The sequence below is a fragment of the Emys orbicularis genome, chromosome 4 (genome assembly GCF_028017835.1).
Source record: "Emys orbicularis isolate rEmyOrb1 chromosome 4, rEmyOrb1.hap1, whole genome shotgun sequence".
Classification (NCBI taxonomy): Eukaryota; Metazoa; Chordata; order Testudines; family Emydidae; genus Emys; species Emys orbicularis.
In genome coordinates, this window is record NC_088686.1 from 106,130,932 (window position 1) to 106,155,067 (window position 24,136).

Here is a 24,136-nt window from a genome sequence, read left to right on the forward strand (position 1 = left end):
AGCACGTTGTTATCATTTACAGCTGCACCCAAGAGCCACAGTCAGGGCTCAGGTCCTATTGCTCTAGGCTCTGTACAGATATAACCACTTGCTAGGACAGGCCATTGAAGCTTCAGATAAAAATTGCATTAAAAAAACCCTCCACACAAATATAAATGAAATTCACATTAGCATGCACATTCATTGCCTAACAGAACATGGGGCTGTTTTTACCATGTATCTGATCCCCAGCTGCATATTCAGGAGAAGCTGCTCACAACCTCATGTCCCCTCAAGTTTGCCCAGTTCTTTCCTTCTGCTCCCACCAGCCCAGGAGGGCTCTGAGCCCTGTCACCTACCAGTGGAACGTGCTGGAAAATGCCCAAGTATTGTTATTATTTCACACCCCACCTTACTTGAGGGGGAAGGAGGGGAAGCCCATAGCACACAGGAGGTGGCCATGCCCTCAGCCCATCTGTGCCTAGGATAGGGTGACCAGATGTCCCACTTTTATAGGGACAGTCCTGATATTTGGGGCTTTGTCTTATACAGGCACCTATTACCCCCCACCCCTGTCCTGATTTTTCACACTTGCTGTCTGGTCACCCTAGCCTAGGAAAAGCCGGCCGGCTTTGTGAGAAGGGCTAACTGCTTTGGGCCCAACCTGGGAGACTTTAGGCTTACACACAGTCTGGGGCGGGAGTCAAAGCAAACGGAATCAGGGGGGCTCTCATCACACCAGCTGCGGAGCAGGAGAGGAGGCAGCGGCTCCCCGGGTTCGCCAGGGCGGGCGGCGCAGAGGGGAGGTGCCCACAGCAGGGGGAGCTGTGCTCCCTTTTAACACCCGGCCTCAGACTCTGCGTCAAACAGCTGTCGAGCACTTTTCCATAGAAAGAGCGGGCGCGGCCAGGCAGCCCCACGACCGCCCGTATCCACCCGCTGTGGGGAGGCGAAGGGTTTAGCAAAGAGTAAATGGCGAGTTTGTTACGCTGGCGGGCCGGGGACTCGAACCCGCTCCTGACAGCCTCGGCGTGTTGCTATTAAGCAGGACCCGGCTACTCCGCCGCTACCGTCACCACCCGCGAGGACCGGGACACTTTGCGCCTTGGCCAATCATGGGCCGGTACCGGCCCCTCTCCCGTCGCAGAGGATTCTGGGACGTGAAGTCTCTCCCGCCCTCCACCAGTGCGAGTCACCAGAGAAGAACTACAACTCCCAGCGTGCCTGGCGCCTGCCGGGATATTGACCTGCTCGCGGGGGCTGCCGCCGTGTTGCCGCCAGCCAGGCCGCGAAGGAAGACGTAAAGGCCGCGGCCTGGGCGCCGATCCCGCAGCCTGAGGGAAGATGAGTTCGGCCAGGGAGACGCAGCCCCGCCACGGCAAGAAGCGAGCGGCCTCCCCCGATGTGAGTCGCGCGGGGGCCGGGCCATGGGAGGCCGGGGGCGATGCGGGGGCGGGAGATTATCCCCTTGCGCCGGGGTAAGGGCGGGGGTGGCTGTTCTCGCCTGGCAGGCGCTGATCGGCTTGTTGTAAGTCAGTGAAATGTCCCAGGCTCCGTCCCCCTCTCGAGGCTCTAACGCTGCCTGGTGGCGGGGAGGGACCCGAGGCTTTTCACTGGGCTGAGCCGTCGTGTGTCCCGCTTGAACGGACTCGCCCCTGCTGTGAAGGCCGCCCGCCGCCCCCCCCACCCCCCCAGGCAGCCGGGGGGGGGGGGGGTAGTCGGTTCAAAGGGGATGTGCCTCCGTGCTGGGAGCGCTGTTTGCTGCATTAATGCCTAGTGCTCGCTGTATAATGGACGTGGTCAGTTGCCACTACTAGCCCAGCCTGCAAGCCGCTGGTCTGGGCTTGGTACCATTCAGTGCTTGTTATGCCTCCTGAAGAGGCCCAAATCTCTGTTCATTTTCAAGATTTTGTTTGATAAGTTGATAGGCGTGAATCTTGATCAAGTTCAAAGGTGGTGTGTTCGTTAACTGTACGATTATTTTTCATTTGCTGGAGCTGAGTTTTCTCTCTTCCTCCCTATGCAAGTTTTTCATGGGTTTATTCTTGCTAGATATGTTATCTCTCTGCAAATGGCTCCAGAAGTCAGAATCCATTCTTTCATTTTAAAAATGTATTCAATGGCTTGTTGATGTTGCAAGATCATCTTTTTATAGTGCCTGTTGACCACCGTTGAGGCTGCGTCTAAGGCCAGGTCTACACCCAGCCGCTAGTTCGGCGGCTGGGAATCGAAGTTCTGGGTTCGATTTATCGCGTCTGGTCTGGACGCGATAAATGGATCCCGGAAGCGCTCGCCGTCGACTGCGGTACTCCAGCTCGGCGAGAGGAGTACCGCGGAGTCGACGGGGAGCCTGTCTGCCGCGTGTGGACCGCGTCTGAACCGCGGTAAGTTCGAACTAAGGTATGTCGACTTCAGCTACGTTATTCACGTAGCTGAAGTTGCGTACCTTAGTTCGAATTTGGGGGTTAGTGTAGACCAGGCCTAAGTCTGTTTAGTTTATTAAAAGTCCTTCCTGCTCCCTCTCCACGAGAGCCTATTTTTTTTTTTAATATAAACAAACCCCATGTCCTTAAAACACTTCTCAAAGTTGACATTATTGAATGAGTGAGTTATGATCAGGTCCAGGGGGAGGCCTAGTCCTGTATTGAAATTGCATGATTGTAAGTGTTGCATCATAGTGCATTGAAAAAATGGTCAATTTAATATAAACAAGCTTTTAGATGAAACTGATCTATTTGTTTTTTTTTTTAATAATTTATTACTTTCTATCTTCCAGCAGGGATCGAGCAGCTGGGAGGCAGTAGACTTAGGTAATGAAGAAAGAAAGCAAAAGTTCTTGAGACTTATGGGAGCGGGAAAGGTGAGATTTTGTTAATTATCTATTTAAATCCAAACATTCCGTGTAAATAAAGGGTAGTTGCTCTTAGGAAAGGATTTTTAAAATGACAAAACAAATCACTGATCACATTGAAAGTGATTGCATAGTGTTTTCTGTTCTTTTTGGAAGTGAAGATGCGTTAGTGTTATTGATAAGATAGTGCTTTCTTGAAGGTAAAAGTTTTCTTTAAAACATTATTATACTTACATTCATCTGTGCATCCCTTTGTACATAAGTTTAGTTCTGGCAGGATTTCTGCATTTAACAGTTGTAGTTATAATCTACAGTTATTTCAAGGCCCCAAAGCACTTGCTACATAGTGTCTGTAAAATGTAATATCAGCATATTGGCGTGTTACTCCACAGTTAGCCTGGGTAGCACTGCTTTGCAGTAAAAAAGGGCTCCAACTTCACCTCTGAAAATTACTGATTCTAATTCATTGTTTTTCCAGATTCTTATATCTTTAGATCAGCCTGCAAAATAGTCAGGAACACTTTCTTACCCACCCTTATGAGAATAATCAACAGCCTAATGTTTTACTCACCAAAAACCCCCCCCAAATTTGTTGGCTCCAGACAAGTGAAAGTTTGCTTCAGATGAATGAGATACAAAGGCTAAATATAACAGCAACCAGACTGGAGTAACTCAGTAGCAAACACAATCAGATGGCTTGGAATTTAATTACTTATGCAGGAAAAAATCTAAATCCACTTACATGTGTGGACATTGCGTATTGTAAGTTTTGTTTTTCATGTGATTAATGTAGATGATACGCAGTGATACACACACAGATAGATAGATCTATCTATCTATCTATATATCGAGAGACCAATATTGGAGCCTGAATGTTTTCATATGTGCCTAAAATACAGTTTAATGTTGCAATTTTTTTCTTTTATACAGGTGTCAATAACTAGATGGGGTGGCTTTTAGTTAAATTGGAGGCAAAAATTAAAATTTGCCTTCCCTTAAAAAACTAATTATTTTTCTCTAATGTTGTATTTCCCTAACCTGGTGGAGTCATTATTCTCTGTCCCTAACAGAATAACTTAGTGCTCTTGGGGATGGTAGCATGACCCTGGATTAACCTAAGGATTTACATAAACTGCAGGTTGTGCTCCCACAGAGGCTCCCAATGAAACTGAAGATGGTGCTGGCTCTCACATTCAGGGCTGTGGGTTAAGGCACATTGGCCACATCTTTGCTTATCCTGTGTGGGTGTTTCGTTGGAAAAGAACATACAGCCCTATAGAACTATCAATTCAGTCCAGCAGGTGGTCTTCTGTCCAGTAAGGGAATGAGAAGGAAAAGCAAAAAGTAAATAAACAATCAGAAAATAAAGTTGTGTAGGGGAGGATTCTGAGCTGCTAAGTCATTTCTAGGGGAATCAAAGAAAGGTTGAATTATTACTGTAATTGGCAAAACCTGGGTTGTAACTTGAAACTTTACTGTGCATTATAATACTGGGCTCAGGTGACCTATTTTCCCTCATCCTGCTGCAACTTCAGCGGGGTTGTAATCATCCCCTTTGGAGTGACACTGGCAAGTAAAAAGGAAAGGAACAGATTTGGGGGTTGGGAGGGTACCTAGTGTTTCCTCCAATATGATCAGTGGAAGGTAAAAATGAAGCTAGCTTTGTCAACAGATAGTCATTGGCTGGTTAAAGAGCTCATTAATACATGTTCTCTCCCCCCTGAAAAAAAGCTTGTTGATAGTGCGCAGTAGGGTGTGTGTATCCAAGAATTCTAGTATGTAGGTAGAGCTGTCAGAGTTCACAATAAATTGCATTTTCTTTTAGAAAGAACACACTGGCCGCCTTGTTATCGGAGACCACAGATCAACTTCTCATTTCAGAACAGGTCAGTTTAATAGCTGATACAAATTAGAAATCTGTAAACTAACATTGATCTAGGGAGGCAGAGCTGAGTCTTTGTACCTTCACTACTGTTGCAGTGGGGGCTTTCAATTTTGTGACTAAAGCTGAAGAAAACAAGTCAGATTCTGGGAACTGGCATAATCTCATCCTCTTTTACTAGTCAGTATAGTGACTGAAAAAGGCCTAGTTTTGCTGCACATGTCTACTTCCTCCTGCCCAGATTCAGCAAAGCACTTCTGCATGTGCTTAGCACATGCTGAAATGCTTTGCAAAACTGGGGTCCACATATGCTGTCTCTGTTTTACTTCTATGTCAAAAAAAGATCTTATTGCTATTAGACAGTGACTGTAGCTGCAGACTGATGGGGTGCAGTGTATTATGCTTCACACATCATCACCAGTTACACTACCAGCTGATGACCTTTGATGGAGGATGTTGTGCATAAATCAGAATTGGGCTTGACTTTTCAGAGTCCCTGTTGGTTATGTAGTCCTGATAGTCACAGCAAGATTTTTTTCTTGTAAACTGAGCAAACTTTGAGATGAATTGCCATGGACATAAGACGTACAAAACTATGACTTATTTCTAATCAGTAGGTGACTCTGCAAGTCTGTTTTTTCCCATAGTCAGACTCTGATGATTAATTATCAGAAGCCAAGATATCTCTGACTTTATCAAGTTTGAAATCGGACAAAGTTCGGAATAAGAGCTTTGGTAAAAACCTCTCTTAGCTGTATAGAATAGGAACTGCCAGACTCCTCTGCATTTTTTTTCTCCAATTTGCCTTGGTAGTAACAACTTCTTAGCTGATCTAGGCCCTGTGGTCTAGTGGATAAAGCACTGGACTGGGATGTGAGAAACTTGAATTCTATAGCTGGTTCTGTCACTGGCCTGTTGGGTGACCTTGAGCAAGTGACTGATGATACTTACCTCCTTTGTAAAGTACTTTACAAAGATAGATGGATATCTGAAAGAGTTAAGTACTATTATTGATCACTAGCAGGAAGTTGTGATTAGGTTTTGATAAGAGGCCTGCTCCTTGCTAAAAGCCCAAAGCAACCAACTTCCTCTGTTCGTATGTAAAGTAATCTTCCTTTTCTCCTCTCCTCCTGTTTCCCACAGTTGGCAGTCTTTTCCTCCTTTAATAATAAAAACGTATATAGTTACCTTCAAAGTACTGTACAAACACTAATTCTCACAGCAAGGATAAGTAATTCTCTCTCATTTTACAAGGGAGGAAGTCAGTGGCAGATGGGAGTAGAACTAGGAGTCCCTAGCTTCTCTCTCTCTCAGTAAACTAGGCCAAGGGTGGTTCTACATTTTTCATAATGTAGCCTGTACCTGGATAGACGTATTAACTTATTAAAATAAGCAGCAGGATAGCCTATGTGAAAGCATCTATTTAATAGACATAAGAAAGAGCTAATTTTCAAATTGCTTCCCATGGCTGGTGAAAAGAAAGCTAAGCAGCTTCTGTTTTATGCTGTTAAGAATTCAAATGTGTGAGATGAAGTGGCCTAAGACACAGGTAGTTCATCTAAAATGTAGCAAGTTAAGTCCAGTAGTGAACTTCTGAATTACTGCTGTGTATGTGTGTGCTACTTCATTTTAACCAGTGGTTTGCAGTGCCTTGATTTGCCAGTGTAGAGACTGCTTGCTGCACAAATGAATGTCTTGAAGCTCCTGCTCTAATATAACATTTTCATCTTGCTATGAAAAATGGCAATAGTGGCAGGATGGGGTAATGTTAAAAATGAACTGTTGTTTTAGTGTAGACACGTGGTTGATTTTACAAGGTAGTGTGTAAACCCTGTTTATAGTACTACCCATGGTACAATATTGAGCCTGTGGCGAACTTGATAATCTCATTCCACCTTTACTACAATATAAGAGTATTTTACCTGCCTGTTGAAAAATTAATTGCTCCAGGCAAAGATAACTTTACAAGGGTGATGGTGTATTCACTATGCAGTATATAGTCAACCCAATAAATTGCATTAAAAATATTTTCATACAGTGCTAAATCCTAAAGATCTGGTAATTTTGTGTAATCAGATGTTTTTGTTAATTTGACTGAACCATAACCAAGTACACTGGACATGCAGGGGAAGAAGACAAGAAAATGAATGAAGACCTGGAGTCTCAGTTCCAGCAAAGCATGGACAGCACTATGTCTGGAAGAAATCGACGACACTGTGGACTTGGTTTCAGTGAGGTAGTAGTTTACTTACTCTTATTGACGCAGACAGGCTTGCTCCAGTGGGCAAAGAGAATGAATGACAAACATCCCATGGCCATTTTTTTACAACATGTCAAATTTACTCTATCCCAGAGTGCCCCTATAAGTTTACCAAGTACAAATCTACAGGAGCCAAGAGCTTCCTGTGCTTGGACACAGAGGTACCAGTGAGAATTCTTGAACACCTGAAAACATTCATACTCTACAGTATGTACAGCTAGATCATGTTAAGCTCCTCAGAGATGTAACATAGCAGGTGACTTGACAGTACATAGCAGCTCTATCCAACAGTTTAGCATAGGAAGTGAAGAATATTTTATTCAGTTGACCGCCAGGGGAATTTAAATAGACAGAACAGGAACCAAAATAATTATGGGACTCACGCCTGCTGTGGAATGACTACAATAGTTAAGGCTTTTTACATCTTCCAAAAACCAGCACCCACATGAGAGTAGCACAATGCCTTAAGACAAGCTAGGGGTATCCATTCAGTGCTAACTCAGAGGAGTGCCCTCCCAATTGCTAGCCCCATTTCCTGAGATTCCCTAGGAAAGGTCGGGGGATGCTTCCTCTTCATGTACTGACCCAGATTAAACTGCTTTAGCTCAGAGGTGCAGTCGGAGCCTGAGGCGCTATGATTGCGTGCTCCAGTTATAATTATGTTGTGTAGTCCTAATGCGTGAGGAGGGGTGGGGAGAAGGAAATCTGGAAGAGGTAGGAAATGACTATTGGACACAGATGAAATCTTCAAATGATCCTATCTCTCCTCAGTCATATAGTTATGAGGCAGTCTCAAAGGAGGAAAAGATAGGGCCTCCACTGTCTGGAGGAGACACAGAAAAGTGAAGGAAGACAAAATAAAATTATGAAACTATCGTACCTCTTTGAAGCCTCGAAACAAGATATTTGAGCATGAGGTTGAAATATCAGTGAATGTTTACTCTTGGTCAGAGCTAATACTGATAATTGTAGAAAACTTTGAGGTTGCTAGACTTGAGTTAAAGAACCTGTGCCACACTAGCAAACTCTTACTATTCCAAACACACATGCACTTTTTCCCTTAGAAAGGCATTTTTGTGTAAATAGAAGATATACCTGTATTGGCCCATCATTATCAGATTTAAGCAACAAAGAGTCCTGTGGCACCTTATAGACTAACAGACGTATTGGAGCATAAGCTTTCGTGGGCGAATACCCACTTCGTCAGACGCATGTGGTGGAATTTTCCAGAGGCAGGTATAAATATGCAGGCCAGAATCAGTCTGGAGATAACAATTTATTTAACTGACCTCATTATCTCCAGAGTGATTCTGGCCTGCATATTTATACCTGCCTCTGGAAAATTCCACCACATGCGTCTGACGAAGTGGGTATTCGCCCACGAAAGCTTATGCTCCAATACGTCTGTTAGTCTATAAGGTGCCACAGGACTCTTTGTTGCTTTTTACAGATCCAGACTAACACGGCTACCCCTCTGATCATTATCAGATTGCGCATTGAGAATTTCTTCCATGGTTCTAAGTGCTGTATTTGCCAAATAGTGTCAGGTTTACGAAGCATTGCAGTCTTGCACACAAGTCCCTGATGACCCTCACATAAAAATAATGTGGTTCATGTTAAAGTTGGCTACAGTATGGCAGCAATTCTCTCGCATCATGCATGACTCTCTGAACTCCTACCAAAGCTAAAGAAGTAACGAAGCAGTAAAAACCTTGCATGCTCAATTGCATTTGATAATGTTTCCAAGTTCTCTTTGTTGGTTCCTTCATGATGAGTAATATGAGGCTAGTGGTCAACCACAAAGTAGCTGCATATTGTGTGCACACAAATTCCTGCTTAAAAAATCCTTCCCGGCATAAAGCATTATTGTTTAAAAATTTACTTCCTTTGCTGTTTAAATGTTAGCAAACAAAATGGAGAGGGTCCAGTTACTGCATTAGTAATGTCAAGGGATCCTAGAACTTTAGTACCGTTTACCACTGTAATTCAGATGTCATTAAGGAAATTGACAGTCAGTCATTCCAGTATCTGACAGACTAATCCTCTCTCTATTAAAGATAGAGATGGGTTTTATCTGGTACCTCTGTTATTTAATCTCATGTCCCATCTTCAGCCACTAACACAAAAGGAACAATGTAGCAACTAGTGAAAAGTCATTGAACTTGTATGTTAAATGGCAAAATTAGAGGTTGTTTGGGGGAATGATTTGGCTTCCTTTTGTAATCTGAATTTTATTCTAGCTGGAGGAGGCTGAAGGACAAGATGATGTGAACAGATACTCTCCTGAACCTGAAAGTCCAGAGGACTCTGAAAGTGACTCTGAGTCAGAGCAAGAGGAATCTGCAGAAGAACTGCAATCTGCTGAAAAAGACAGTGAAGCTGATGATCCAGAAAGCAAGAAAGATGTGAAAAGCAATTATAAAATGATGTTTGTTAAATCCAGTGGCTCATAACTTCAGGTCTAATAAGTCTTTGTATTTAAAGTACAGTAAGCCTTTTTGTTAGTGCAAAGTGGAGGACTGCTTACAGCACAGATTTTTGTATTATGATTTTAAAAAAGCCCTTTTAGATGAAAGAAAAAAATAGTGCTTGCTTTCAGATGCCATGGATGACATTTTTATGGGCATGAGTGTAATTTTTTGGGGGGTAAAGTATAAACAGATGCATTGGATGAAAATAAATGTAATTCCCAACCTCCTTTTACAATATTCTCTGAACCCACTCTCCTTCCATTGTAGTTGTCAAACCTCTGACACTACTTTCTTTGATTAGTATCCTTTTGTCTTGGGTGTTTGTTGTTTGTTTGAGAAATAAGGTTTCATTGGAGTTGCCTGTTGCTGTATTAATTATGATACAGTAGCAATGACGACAGTATTCTGTGGTGTAATACAGCTTCAACTATTGGTTCTGTTTGGTAATACCAGCAGTACAGTCTGACATAATTGCCAGAGAACAGGTTTATTCATTTAGGTCCTGATTCTGTAATGAGTTTCTGTGGCAGAGTCCTACTGCTGTCTGTGGCACTCCATCAGTGTAGGGGGCTCCTACATCATACCAGGATGCAGAAGAGAGCCTTTAGGGTACATCTACACAGAGATTGGAAAAAAAACTTTTGGTGGCCAAGGTGAGCTGACTTGGGCTTGCGGGGTTCGGGCTGGAGCCTAAGCACTGGTAGCCTGTGAGGGAGGAGGGTCTGACAGCATGGGCTCCAGTCTGAGTGCACATGTCTACACAGTGATACCCTGCAGCCTGAGCCCAGGTTAGCTGACTTGGGCCAGCCACGGCCATGCCACAGGTTTTTCATCCCTGTATAGATGTACTTTTATTTACTTCTCTAGGCCTGTTTTTAACAGCTATAGTACAAGAGGGATACATTCTGCAACTAGCTTGATGTTCCTGGGTGTAGATATCCCTTTTGAAATGAAGGACTGATCCTTAAACTGCTTGAGTTGCAGTATGCATGAGAGCTACGTAAAAGCAGGGTTTGGGGAGGGAGGTTGTTCTCGTATTAACATATTAGTTTTAATAATTTCTCTCTACAGAAGTGAGATTTGCAGGAGATAAAGAACCAAACCAGGAAATGAGCTCATGTGAAAGGAAAAGATACTTTGCTATGGAAAATGACAGGTGCCTCAATTTAGTTACCTTTTTTTAAAGAGGGGGATGCAACCTAAAGGGATATGCAGGCAAAGTTGTGGTATGCAGTCCCCCCTGACTTGAGTGCTGCTGATCAAACTGAGGTGAAGAGAGTTAGTCACAATTACGAGTGAAAGGCATGCCACCTCTTACTTTCCTTGCACCAAATCCTCGAGTCCAGGGGTCGGCAACGTTCGGCACGTGGCTCGCCAGGGTAAGCACCCTGGCGGGCCGCACCAGTTCATTTACCTGCTGACACGGCAGGTTCAGCCGATTGCGGCCCCCGCTGGCCGCGGTTCGCCGTCCTGGGCCAATGGGGGCGGCGAGAAGCCACGGCCAGCACATCGCTCGCCCGCGCCACTTCTCGCTGCCTCCATTGGCCCAGGACGGCGAACCGCGGCCAGCGGGGGCGGCGATCGGCCGAACCTGCCGCGTCAGCAGGTAAATAAACTGGCCCGGCCCGCCAGGGTGCTTACCCTGGCGAGCCGCATGCCGAATGTTGCTGACCCCTGCTCTAGTCTGTGTACAAAGAAAGAAACAGAAGTTCTAAGACACAGTAAGGACTAAAGCCCATATCTTCTGCAAATTTATATATTTTTGGTGTACTAAAGATCAAACTTCCATATTGTATGCATTTTCTCAGCTATTGTAATGGCATCTGTTTGAAAATTGATCATCAGAATTAATCTGAGGATCACAAAAGGAATGCCATATTGCACACATTCTGAATGCATTTCTTTCTGGGAGAGCAGGACTTTGTCTGCACCCACGTCTGAAAGAAAAAGCTTACCTGAGGCTCTTGATGAAACTTACCACTTTTTTCTGTATCTGGTAAAGCTATGTTTCTAATTTACTGATAATCTGTTGCAGTGATTATTTCCATACTGTTTGCTAATTTGTATGAGCTGAAATATGTACAGTGATTGTAAGATAATTGAAAATTAGTACTTGAGCCTCAGCTACACTGAAAGACTTTGAAACAAATGTTACTTTATGGAAAAAACAAGCAGTATTAAACCAGATACGTGTGATTATACACTAAATGTGACACAAAAAGTGACTAATCAGAATCTGCATTTACTTTTTAACCTAGTTTTTGAACATGAAATTGAGCCTGTTTCATTTTAAAAAATAACCATACCATATTTCACATTAAGTAAAGGAGTAGTGATATTTGACACGGGAAAGGGCAAAGTGTCTGAACTTTTGAATTTAAGTGCTTATGGATTTGTCCCCCTCATATGTTATTAATTTGATCCTTTTTATACGTATGTACATTTCTGCACTATGCAAGGAAGTAACCCCTTCATTTTATTTGCATATAAAAGAATGTGCATAGATTGTTCACTTATTAGGTACAACAACCATCCATGTAAAAAAATGTGTGTGTGTCTATATATATATAGACACACACGCACAGTATTTACCAACTACCTTATTTTGTTCTATTTTTAGTGGTTAAAATGGTGGTTATAAGATGCCAATATTCATAAAAGCACCAGGAATTCATCAACTGCCATTTTACATAATGTTAAATCACTGACCATCTTTTCAATGACTCCTACTATCTCTAATGCATAAATAAAAATTGGGAAGAGGTCATTATATAAGCCTATTGTTAAGGTGGGAAATGTGTATATTATGTTATTTCACCATTGAGGAGGGCCTGTTTATATGCAACTTCCAGGATTAAGACATTAACTACAGTTGAGTACATTAACTACAAAGTGCATTTAAACTCCGTGGGGATGCTCTTATTCACAGCAAAGTGGCCTTAGTTTACTTTAGCTAAATCACCTTTGCAGATATATCTACACAGAGAAGATTATGGTAGGAACCATTTTGCTTTTAATATATTTGTCATTAGCTAATGTCTTTGGTTTGCCTAGTAAGGAAAATACATGTGAAATTTGAAAGAGTTTCACTTCTCTGTGTCAGTAAGGGGAAAACTATTAGGATATTGTCCCAAAAGGAAACATCTACCAAAACTGCTAATATTTTGGCAGGTTTTCTCAATTAGGATTTTATTGAGCTGGCTTTCCTACAGCAGATGAGATTCTTGTTAACCAAAAAAATCTGAAATTCAGCTTCTGCAATGAGAAATCCCATCCAGCACATAACTGTCAACAGTCTCATGGTGTCATGGTCTTCACCCATACTCTGAATGGAACCAACATCCATGCAGCACCTGTGTGTTGTGGGGTGTTCAACAGGCCATAGCTCTAGCATCAACTTCTCAGTCTGGTACATCTCTCCTAATTCAACCTTCCTGAAGGCCTGACGTCAATTTCCTCCCAGCTAGAATGTTTAGCAGCACTTATGTCCAGTCAGGTTCTTTTAAACACAGGTTTGAGAGAGCAAAAATTTTACTGGCATCCCTAGCCAATCTGGATGTTTTATACACATGAACAAAAACAGGATTAAAAGTCTTAGAGCCTGATCCTGCAACTAGTTGCATGCTAGCAGACTACACCTGCCCTGAGCCCCTCTGGCTTCTGTCCCAGGATTTAGGCTCAGGTTTCTTTCATACTCTTCATTTCATGGCTGCTCAGGTAGTATTGTAGCACAGCAAGACCCTTGCTAGATCTTTCTGTTAGCAACCATGGCTTATCCTTCAGCACCCATGTAATCTCTCAGGTGCTAAAATCGGCCTGCAGCTCCTCGGCTGGCACAACAACATCTGAGCAGTATGTCAGATAAGGGAGTAGTTCTAGGTACCTCATTGCATTCTTCCCTGCCAGGCTGTGGGAGCTCCAGGAAGATCAGGATAGCGACTGGACTGGCATCTCCTTGGGACCCACTACCCAGTCCAGGGGAAGTGGGGGAGGAGAAGCTGAGAACAAGCTACCCGTTAGTGCTCCCTGATTCTCTGCCATAGCCCAGGTTATAGCAGCCCAAGGGCTACTCTAATTTGCACCACTCCCTTTGTACCATATACTAGAATTTGCCCCCAAAATATTGATTGCAGCCCCACATCATTATATATCCCCAGCCTGGTGTAAATCATATATTACAGTTAATGGTAAACTGATCTCTAATACACACAGAAGAGTCTTTAATGGAAAAATCAGTATGCTACAGGATGTAGCTTGCTTAATTCTGTAGGTGACCCTTTCCCCTCTGCATTGCTATGGAAAAAGTTCCCAGGAGTGGTATTAGACTTCACCATTGACTTACATGAGACTTAGCAGATGCTTAGTATTGCTGGATCAGGGAAAGTGTGTTCAGGTCCTTGCACACTTGAAGGTCCTAGGCTGTTGTGCAGTGTTACTGTGCGCTGTTAAAGAGCAGCTGAGAACCACCCCAGAGGCGCTTTGTTATGAAAGATACTCTATTAGTTTTAGATATTAGTATAATAGTGATAGGTAAATAAATTAACTTTATGCATAAGGATACAACCTTTCTGTAGTGTTGGTTTCTGCTACTATGTCAGCCCTACATTGTGAAATAGTCTCTACATCAGAATTGCATTTACATTTAAAGATAGGCACAACTAGTGCCTCAAGAACCAAGTTATCTCCCCCTGGCTGTACATGCATCCCCATTATTACTGGAGATAGGAGCAACACTAAAAATGTGGTCGCAGGTAGTCCTACGTTTTACAGAACAGCCTCACTGATATTTATATACAAATAGTTCAAATAGTAACATGGAGACTGATGTCCTTCAGGAAGATGGAATTAAATAAATCACTAGCACTTCTAATTTAGGTCTCAGTTGTGTCAAGGATAGGTGCCTTAAACTCCTAAGTTATTACTAATCAAACATTTAAATTCAACCTTCATGATGAGGGTAGCCCAAAGCCAGTATATTTTGAAAGCCCAAAACAGGAGACAGAGAAATCTTGATCTCAGTCTTCTGCTATAACTTGATGAAGTCAAAAAAGTCTGTATTTGAAGAGAAAGCAAATGAACAAGCATACAGTCTATATAATTGCTTAGTGCACACTTTTGCAATTCTCATCACTGTCAGTATGTAGGTAGCATTAGCACACAGTCTTGGGGAGATGGGGTACCCTTTTGAACAGGCAGAGCATTGGAATGACCCACCCCCTCACTTCTTTGTACGATGGGGAGCACCTTGTGCGAAAGCAACATCACTACTACCCTCTACTCCAAAATCCCCCTATGAGAAGATGGTCAAGAAAAAATGCTTCCAATAAAAAGGGATCCCTTTTTCTCCCACCCTTCAGATGTGAAGGAATTCTAGGGCCAAGTCGTATGATATATAAGGTGCTCTCTGGCTTTACACAACTGCTTTGCAGTTTACACTCCCCCTTTTCTTGAAAAGAAGCCTGGCAACTTTATTCCTGAAAGTACAATTTTTAGGACAGCTTCAAAGCTAAAAGTCCTTCTACAGCTGTGGTTGGGGAATTCACATCAAAGAGGATACGCACATGTTGTTCCAATGTCAGCGCTGACGCTTGGTGGAAATCTCTGTGGATTTACTACAGTCCCCAGAACAGAGATTAAATTATGCACTGAAGCTGCCTCTATAAACTGCAGGAGACAAAGAGAATAAGTGGCAGTGCACTTTCTCATAATCAAAGCCTGGCATCGTTATTTGCATCAGTTTCCTGTGAGGGGAAAGTGAAAGGGACATGGTGTCAAGGGACAGAACAGAGTGCTATCTGGGTTTTAAAAGTGACACCAACTACATTTTTTCCCCTGAATCTTTGAGAAATATCACCCAAAGAGTGTGTTCCTCTGGAGCACTATTCCTGATGCTTCTATTCCCAGGGGAGAGTTAAAAGTACAATATGAGACTACGTTAAAGGCCAGCAGTTCCTGCTATATAATCCATCCAACTCTGAAGATGGCATTTAAGGTGTCTCCACGCTCAGTGGGACATAGTTGGAAAAGGAGAGAAAAGAATGAGAGGTGGTGGATGCCAGAAAAGAGACCTCAAATAAGTTATGTATCTCAAGTCAAATGTTCCAGGGCTGATCTGAATGGAACCTCCCTGTGTTTTGAGGTTTTCCCATTTACTAATCTTGACTAGCAGACTGACTCCTTTTAGCCATTCCCAGTATAGTGTCACAGCAGAAAACTGTGTCTTGTAATCAGGTGGTTTTCAGCTCTTTCCATATCAGAGGTAGGTTGCAAGCTACCCACACATCAGAAACAACTCAAACTAGGTTAAATAAAGCATAGAATGTTTTGGGGCTATAATACGATGCAGAAATGGAGAGGGGTCCACAAGCTGAATAGCTCCTTTTCATCCTATTTATTCTAAGTTTTCACACAAATGTGGGGTTCAAACCATTATGTTACTTATATGGACAAGGCTGAGATCTGCTATTCATGAAAGCTACAAAACTATAGTGTTATGGGTCTTGTTTATTATAACTATAAATAGTAACAACTTCTCTTTAAAATGCAATAGTTCATGTATTTTCAAGTGATAAGCATAACTAAAGAAGCAATCATTGCATAAGTGACGTGCTGGATTTTATTTAGTGTGTTAAAGAGCTGAAGCACCTACTGCTATCCCAAATAAGAAAAATAAAACCAGGCATTTGGTTTGCAATTTACTCTTTACTGAGCTCCTTGGATATTGCTTATTTACAGTCTACATAGCTTCAGGCTGGGTACCTGGTCCGGTAAAACTATAACTGTAGGAAGCTCTCCTCCCTTATGGAGTCTTCGAGTTTCAGAGATACCTTAGCTCTGAAGAAGCAGCCCACGCCCTACCTGATGGTTAGTTTCCTGGAGCTATTTTGCAGCACTTTTTGATTCTTTCTTATAACACAAAGATGTAGGAAGGTTAACAGAATACATACTGCCACTGTTGTAAGTCCTGTTAACTGGGCAAAGAGCAAAATGCAAGGAATCCATCCACAAATTACAAATCGGAGACAAAAGGCGATTCTTGTAGACAATATATAGTATGGGAGGAAATCAAAAGCAGTTGACCCATCTGTCTATTTAGCAGAGTTGAACAATCAGAAAGGGAATCCATACAGGCAAAATAATCACTCAGAACCAGGCAGCAGTTTCCTTTATCATCCCACATTATTCTCTTTCTTTTCATTTAGTTTTCATAGTAGTAAAGCTCTAATGGTAACTAAAAATGCTTTTCATTAGAACACAGTTAAGAACATTCAACTTCTTTATTTCATTAGGTCTAATCTTATATGACCCATCACTAAGCTTTGGAAGACTTGTTTTTTTTTTTAAAAATTGTGCCACAGCTCTAAAGATAGACAGACAAATTATGCTGTCAAAGTTTATATCTAGAGACAGACATGGGGAAAAAAACCAAACAAAAAAAATCAACAAAACCCCAAACCCCTGCTCACACAGCAAAATATAGGCATTATTGTGTGTGTGTATATTTATGTAATTTGTAGTTAACAGTGCTAGGTCCTATACATATGTATATTATATATGTATATCTCCTTGATTGGGGCCTCTTATTAATAATGCCAATACGTAATGACAGGTCAATGTTTAGATGTATTAAAATATTTGCATTAATCCAAGTGTGATTTTGTGGAATCTCGCCCCTCATTAGTAATGTCCAGATTTGAAAATATATTATCCTAATTCTCAACACACCACTGCAAATTCCCCAGAGTACTGGATCATTTAAGCTTGTGACTCATTTAATACGGGAAACACTTTAATTTTCTACTACTATTGTACTCTGCTGGGTTCTCCTACCTTGCTGGCTGGTCCTTCAGTGTCTTCATTGGCGGCTCCTCTTCATTTTTCTGTTTCTGTCCCTCAGAGTTTGGCTCTTAGTCTTCCTCTTTATTACATCTGTGCTTTTTAAGGTAATCTCATCTGCTACCATGGCTTCAGTTACCCCTTCTGTGAAATTAACTCCAAATTCTTCGTTGGATCCCCACACCTTCCATCCCTCCTCTGTGTCTCATTTCTGACTCTCAAATACTCCTCTGTCCTGTGAAACTCCAGATTTTCAAAACAAATTATTTCCCCCGCTAATCCATCTCCCCCATCTTCTTTCGTGATACCACCTACATCCCACCACCTTCCCCTAATTCCCAGCTCATCACTTGGGTGACATCATTGACTTCTCTCTCCTTCCCCTCTGCTTCCAATTCTTGCTAAGTCCCTCAAATTTCCACATTATCACCACCTTGCCCCTCCCTTTGTTTCCATATCCCACTCCCATAAAAAATGCTTTTCACACCTTGGTCATCTCAACTTTATCACTATCTTTCTCCTACCAGGCCTCTCTTTTCTCACCTTTCCCTCTCCAGGCTAACTGAAGTCCAACTACTAGAGCCATCTTTCTTCCCTCTCCTTGAATCCTTTTACTAGCATCCTCTTTCACCACACAATTCACATCCCTCATCCTTACCTTCAGGATCCTATTCAATCTTGCTTGCAACTTGATCTCTGCTCTTATTTCCTCCAAATCCTCTTATTTTACTGCTCCACTCATCTCCCATACTCAGTAAACTTCCCCTTTGATACCCACAACCTCTTGAAAAAGCCTTCCATTCTTAGGGCATCAAGAACCTCCCACCCCCAGCCCACTCCATCTTTCAAGCTCACATTTTCCAAGAATTCTTTGTAACATGTTCTCACCAATAGTGCTTTTACACCTTAGCTGAAATTGTCGTCCAATGTTGTCGTTTTGTTGTTTGTCCTTCTATAGGTCTGTAAAGCACCATGTACATTCATGGTTCTCTACATGAATAACAGAACACCACATTTTTTAATTCCTAGGATTCTACATGGTACAGTTTTGTATTTTTAATTTGTTTTATACCTAGAGTCCAATGTTTTTCTGCCATATCCCAATAATTTATGGTAGGCTTCACAATTTTATGTTTTTCTCCTTAGGTTTACCTGTAGTTTAACATTCAAAGTATGGTTGTGGCACAGAATACCTCAACAGGCTTATATTAAAAATGCCCTTTAAAATTCCAAAGCTTTGAACTAAAAGCAGTATCTCAAGAAGTTTTCATGGAAAGTTCATCTCAGTTGGTTCAATTCAGCTACACTTAGATGCACCTTTTCAAATAATAGAAAAAAAAGTGTAAAGGGGTCAGACCCAATCAATACAGTTGTTCAAACAGAATTCCAGTCACTGTGATGTGTGTACATTTTGTGCTTTTCCTTTGTACTGTTCCACTATGAAGAAAGGTTGCTTTTGCTAGCATAGCAATAAAAGTCTTAGCCTTTTGAATACAGCCAACTAACCAATGGGAATGTTTACCAGGTGTGGAAAAATATAGCAATTTTTCATGTCTTTCCTGTGCATGTCTCTTTCTTTTTATAACTACGCAATCCACACATGTACTACACAAGCAAATGCTTTAAAATACCCAAAGACAGACATAAATCAGAGAAGTGAAGCCTCAGAATGTACCTCATAAGTTTGTTTTTTGTTTTGTTTTTGTTTTCATTTTTGAGACTTAGAAATCAACTAAGTAAATAGCATGAGTTGAAAATAAAGCTGTAAGCAATACCTAAAAGATGCCATAAGCATTATATTGTATATAGATTCAAAACAGCAATCCTTGAGCAGATTTCAGCCATTTAAATCAACTTTACTCAGGGTTTGTCATTTTTTTAAACAGTAAAGGTTTGGTAATATTTTTATGAACTTGCAGGTGGCAGAGCCATATATAACAATATTCTGCACACAAACCAGATTTTCTAGAATAAAATCCACTAAACTAATATGACTGGTGAAAAAAATCTCTCCAATACAGCTTGCTCCTTGTGGGTGTTTCTGGCTGTCCTGGATTAAATTAGTTTTAGTGTTTATCACCACTATTGCTCTCCATTCCCTCGAAGAGCTGTAGTTAACCCAGTGTGGGCAATGTCATCACCAAAACTCCCTAGCAGCCTGCCACACAAATGCAAAACTAGAGCAATGGGTAGGAAAATAAACAAAAGGAGTGCCCATTCAATTAAAAAAAAGGGAGACTAATGACAGGTCTGAGGATTACAAGGCTGAGGGTGTTGTGAATTTGTAACCTGTCATCAGTGCAACCACTTTGTAATGTAACAAATTAAAAACACACACGGGTGAAAGGAAGAAACATAAGAGTCTTTAGATTAAAAAACACTGAATTTTTGTTTGGTGTAAAAACTACACAGATCAATTACAAATTAGTTCCTCCAAAAGAAAAACAGATACTATTTGTCTAATATTTTTAGTTAATCAAAATGAAAAAAAAAAAACCCTATTTTTATTCCAACTATTTTATGACTTGAAATTGAACGTTGTCTGATTAAAAGATACCACTGTGAATATATCATAATTTTCTAGCTTTGATGCTAGTGATGGGTGCTGTATAAGTACATAGATAAGACTGTTTTGGTGAATAAATGCAAAATGAAATTGAAAAAAGAAAACCACCACACAGAGTGGTCACCAGATAACTCATTACCATATCTATATTTAAATAAGGGCTTTGAAATAAAGTGTCATACTTGGGGATATTTTTTCCAAAATATGGGATTAATTATGGACATATAAATTGCTTGATTTGTCTCAGACCAAGAGTTTTCAAGAAGATCAGTTTATTATTCAAAACATTAATGGTATATGTGTTAAGGGTGAAATTCTTGCATCTCATATGAAGCTCAAGTAAGCAGGTTGTGTGTGAATGATGTACATGGCAGGGGAGGAGAATATGAATAGTCTCATCACAACCTGTAGAGCAGCTGCACAACTACTATGACAACCAGCTGTGCTTCTCTCCCCCTGCCCAACACCCACCCCAAAAGACAACAGACAAGTGGAATTTTTGGTCAGTGGGTTGAAGTAGTTCATGAACCCACTGGCTGCACCCCCTCCCCACAGCATAGCCCACACACTTCCCCCTTCTGCATCAACAACATTTTTTTTACAGAACCATGGCACATCACAAATCCCTATGGCTGAGGGTTCCTTTACTTTTCAGGCCATGCATGTCCCCACAAACGGGACAAGGGTTTCATAAGCATGTCAGCTTTGCGTTTCCTCTTCACAATTTGAAGTCAAATATTCACTTAAACTCTCTGAAGTTCACAATGTCAATACTGAATCACAGAAATATCTAGATTTTCTTTTTTTAAAGTTATTGACTGTTTGTTCCCTACATTCCATTGTATTAAGTAGTTCAAGTTTAAGAAAGTCAAGAACTAAAAACCTCCAGTAGTCTGTATCAAACCCATGTAATTTGAAGGCACTGTCATAGTACCAATTGACTCTCACCAGCTATTACAGAAGTCTTAAATTCCAGTTGGTTTCCATACATTTTATTGGTTAATATGTGTCCATACATTGCACAAGCAACTGCATGTTTACAGGATTAGAGGTGCGGAGTGGCAGTTTTTGCACGCAGAATATGTAAATTATTCTAGCTACTTTAATTTCATACTACATCAAGTGTCAAGAATTTGGCAGTTGAGAAAACTGTAAACTAGGAAAGATCAACATTTAGGTCCCAATTCAGGAAAGCCTGTACTTAAGTGCTTTCCTGAATAGAGATGGACTTAAGTATGTATTTAAGAGCCGTCCTAAGTTCAGCACTTGGTACACAGGAGGCCTGATTCAAATCCTATATAAGTAAATGGAAAAACTCCCATGGACAGCAATGGGCTTTGGGTCAGAACCAGGGAGAGCAAAATGTAATTAACGGGGATTTTAAAAACAATGTTGAAAATGATCAACAGGACAGCTGACAAGACAAAAGCAGAAGAAGTGTTATGTTAATATTTTAATCTGTACATACACCATTTCCCCCAAACTGTTACATTTTATTTAAATTAACATTTTCTTGCAAAATATTCATTTAATTTCTTTTCAAACATTTTTTATAAAGGCAAAAATAAAAATTTTATTTTGGCAAAATGTTATGAAGCTGACACTGGCAGTATTGAGTTAGTTAAAAATAGACTGCATTTTCTAAATATATTTCTTAAGAATAGCTTCTGAGTATCGTAAAAATACAATATCAATTTTTATTTTATGCATTTTAAACAAATGTGAAGCCATGTAGTTTTTTTTAAACCCATTATCTGAATGCAGCAAAGAAACAGAACTTAAAACTCTCGCAAAACACTGCAAAGTATTCATGAATCATTCCTCTCTTAGCACTGGACTCAACTAAAAATTACACAGTATTGTGCGATTTTTGCATGCCTTACACTGAAAGTGTACACATACTTTTTTCAAGTAAAGAAGCAACAGCAATTCATTTAAACTCATTTTCTTCATATGTAACTGGCCAACTCTTCACCCTATACCCAAGCAAAACATCAGATTTGAAAGTTTTGGCAAAATTAAGCACCAGTAAAATTTACATACAAAATTAGCAAGTGCCACATTACATTATTTCTGTTGTTTCCAGGATAATGCAATACATCACATATTGCTTTTTAATTAAAACAATTATATATATATATATATATTTACTAGTAAAATCACACATTCTATTAACATTTTATTGCTTACTGCACACATTAGAATTAAAATTTCTTTTACTTCCCAGTCCTCTTAATTTAAGAAAAAAATATTTTTGTAGCTTTTTGTTACTGATGGGGACAGTGCTATTGTCAATGCTAACATACTGGGTACTGATATTTGAAAATTAACTACATGGAATTAAAAAGTGTACAGGAGTTAGCAGCTGAGTGCCATAATTTTGTTCATTGTGTGCAAACATGATAGTTACTAACATTTAGAAATGCAAGCTGAGTCCTTTGCTATTTCTTATTTAAAGGGCACATGAGAGTGATCAATTTTGCCAAAAAAAAGAAGAAAATTCTCAGTAAGCTTCTCAATTGAGTTAGCTTTACCCAAATGCTATGATGTGCTTCCAAGATTATTTGATTTACATTTTGTCAAGAGGCTTTACGATATGTATCTGAACTTGAGGGTGAAGCAATAATATTTTGTAAAGTCTGTGTAAGCAGCTTTTTTTTAAAAATGAACTCAGCCCTTGATTAAAAAAATCTAAAATATATTCTGTTTCTAAAAATACATCAGTATTTTACAGAGTATCTTAAAAGTGCCATTTATTTATATAAAAAGTCTGAACTAAAACAATGCCAAACTACAATTATTTGAATTTATTTGTTTTTCATAGAAAATCCCTCTATTATTCTCTGAATTTGTTTTTGAAAAATTATGTGATCAGCTGATGAGTATCTTCAGAGAAGCTGGTGTAATGAAGACATTCTTTCTTCCACGCTCTAGCATCAGATGGTTGTTGGGTTGTATCTTATGTCAATGTTCAGTTACTGCTTTGGCTGGTATGAATTAAAACAAAATGCAGTCAAATATGGTAGTGTATGCTGATGCCAACCAGTACACATTTTCAGAAAAACATGTTTTTGTATTGCAGCCCTCAGTAAGATAGGATGGATAATTAATAGATATTTAAAATTGTATGACCAATTATTACTTGATGCCATTGAAATTCTGGAAGATGTCCACTGATCTAGAAGAATCATTGTGCCCCTAATGTAATGGCTAAAATTACTAGATTCTTTCCTTAACTCCTTGTCCCTTAAAGAGAATGTGAACTTTGGATGTGAGTTTTTGGAGTAATTCCCTAGTACAAGTTCACTGTTGGTATCTGGGGACAGTGCTTTTATTTTTTGCACTCTTTTGAAAAGTTCAAGGCCAGATTCTGATACTCTTACTAGTGGAAAAACACCTCACTCCATGTGTAATCCGCTTTGACTTAAATGGGACTACTAGAAGAGTCAGGTGCCATTCAATTTGAGCAAGGGTGGTGGAATCAGGCCCTCCAAATCAGAAAGTGAACTAGGCAGACATTAGTCCACTTCCATCACGTTCCCCTGCTGCTCTGAGTGATGTCAGAACAACTTTACAGCTGTCAGTCTATCATTTGTGATATGCCTTGCTGAAGGCAAGTCACCTTTTACGACCTTAAGGACCAATTCTGCAGCCATTCTAAACAGAACTCCTATTGACATAAACTGATGTGTGCGCAGTATTGGGCCTTTCTAGAGCTTATCTAAGTATGGAGATTTCTTAACTCTGAGAAGTGCTGATCTTAAAAGTACTCCAAAAACAATACCATGGTAGCCAGAGACTAACTCTTTTAAAGATGTTCAGTCACACTTACTACTAAACTTATTTCATGTATTTTCATACAATCGTATGAGAGAAAACCAGCCCATCTGAAAGCAGAAAGACAAGAATGAATGAATAGTAAATTCTGGAGGTACAGTGGGTGCCAAATTGGGTTACTGTCAGTATTATGATATATTTAACTATTGGTAAGTATTTCCCATTTTAAGTATAGGGAATAATGCAAATGCCATTGAAATGGCCAGCAAATACCATTCGTTTTTAATGGTGGTTCAATAAATGTCCTTTTTAAAATGGTGCCCACGATACTTGCAGCTAAGAACTAACCTAAATGAGGGGAAAACATTATCATTCCATTAGTATAATAATTTAATGGAAAAACATTGAATGCATGGCATCAGTCAAACAAACTACTGTAAGGTTAATTACACAAGGCCAGCTTGTCTCAAACTAATCTTTAATTTTAGTTTCTGCAAAATGCACCTGTTTGTCC

General features: G+C 40.5%; 1 protein-coding gene across 2 annotated transcripts; it reads left to right on the forward strand.

The window, feature by feature from the left end:
- The first annotated feature begins 1,211 nt into the window (after positions 1–1,211).
- On the forward strand, positions 1,212–9,668 carry C4H11orf58 (chromosome 4 C11orf58 homolog). 2 transcript variants are annotated; one of them, XM_065402671.1, is made up of 5 exons: positions 1,212–1,383; positions 2,756–2,839; positions 4,656–4,716; positions 6,839–6,948; positions 9,213–9,668. In XM_065402671.1, exons 1-5 carry the CDS (start codon positions 1,324–1,326, stop codon positions 9,423–9,425), a joined length of 528 nt encoding a protein of 175 aa, XP_065258743.1. In that variant the 5' UTR covers positions 1,212–1,323; the 3' UTR covers positions 9,426–9,668. The 2 variants fall into 2 exon arrangements, with proteins under 2 accessions (XP_065258743.1, XP_065258744.1); XM_065402672.1 differs by having other exon boundaries at positions 2,759–2,839.
- The last annotated feature ends 14,468 nt before the right edge of the window (positions 9,669–24,136 follow it).

Coding starts and splice junctions, on each gene's coding strand:
- C4H11orf58 (XM_065402671.1), top strand. CDS start 1,324: ATGAGTTCGGCCAGGGAGACGCAGCCCCGCCACGGCAAGAAGCGAGCG. Junction 2,840..4,655: donor GACTTATGGGAGCGGGAAAG/GTGAGATTTTGT, acceptor ATTTTCTTTTAG/AAAGAACACACTGGCCGCCT. Junction 6,949..9,212: donor GTGGACTTGGTTTCAGTGAG/GTAGTAGTTTAC, acceptor ATTTTATTCTAG/CTGGAGGAGGCTGAAGGACA.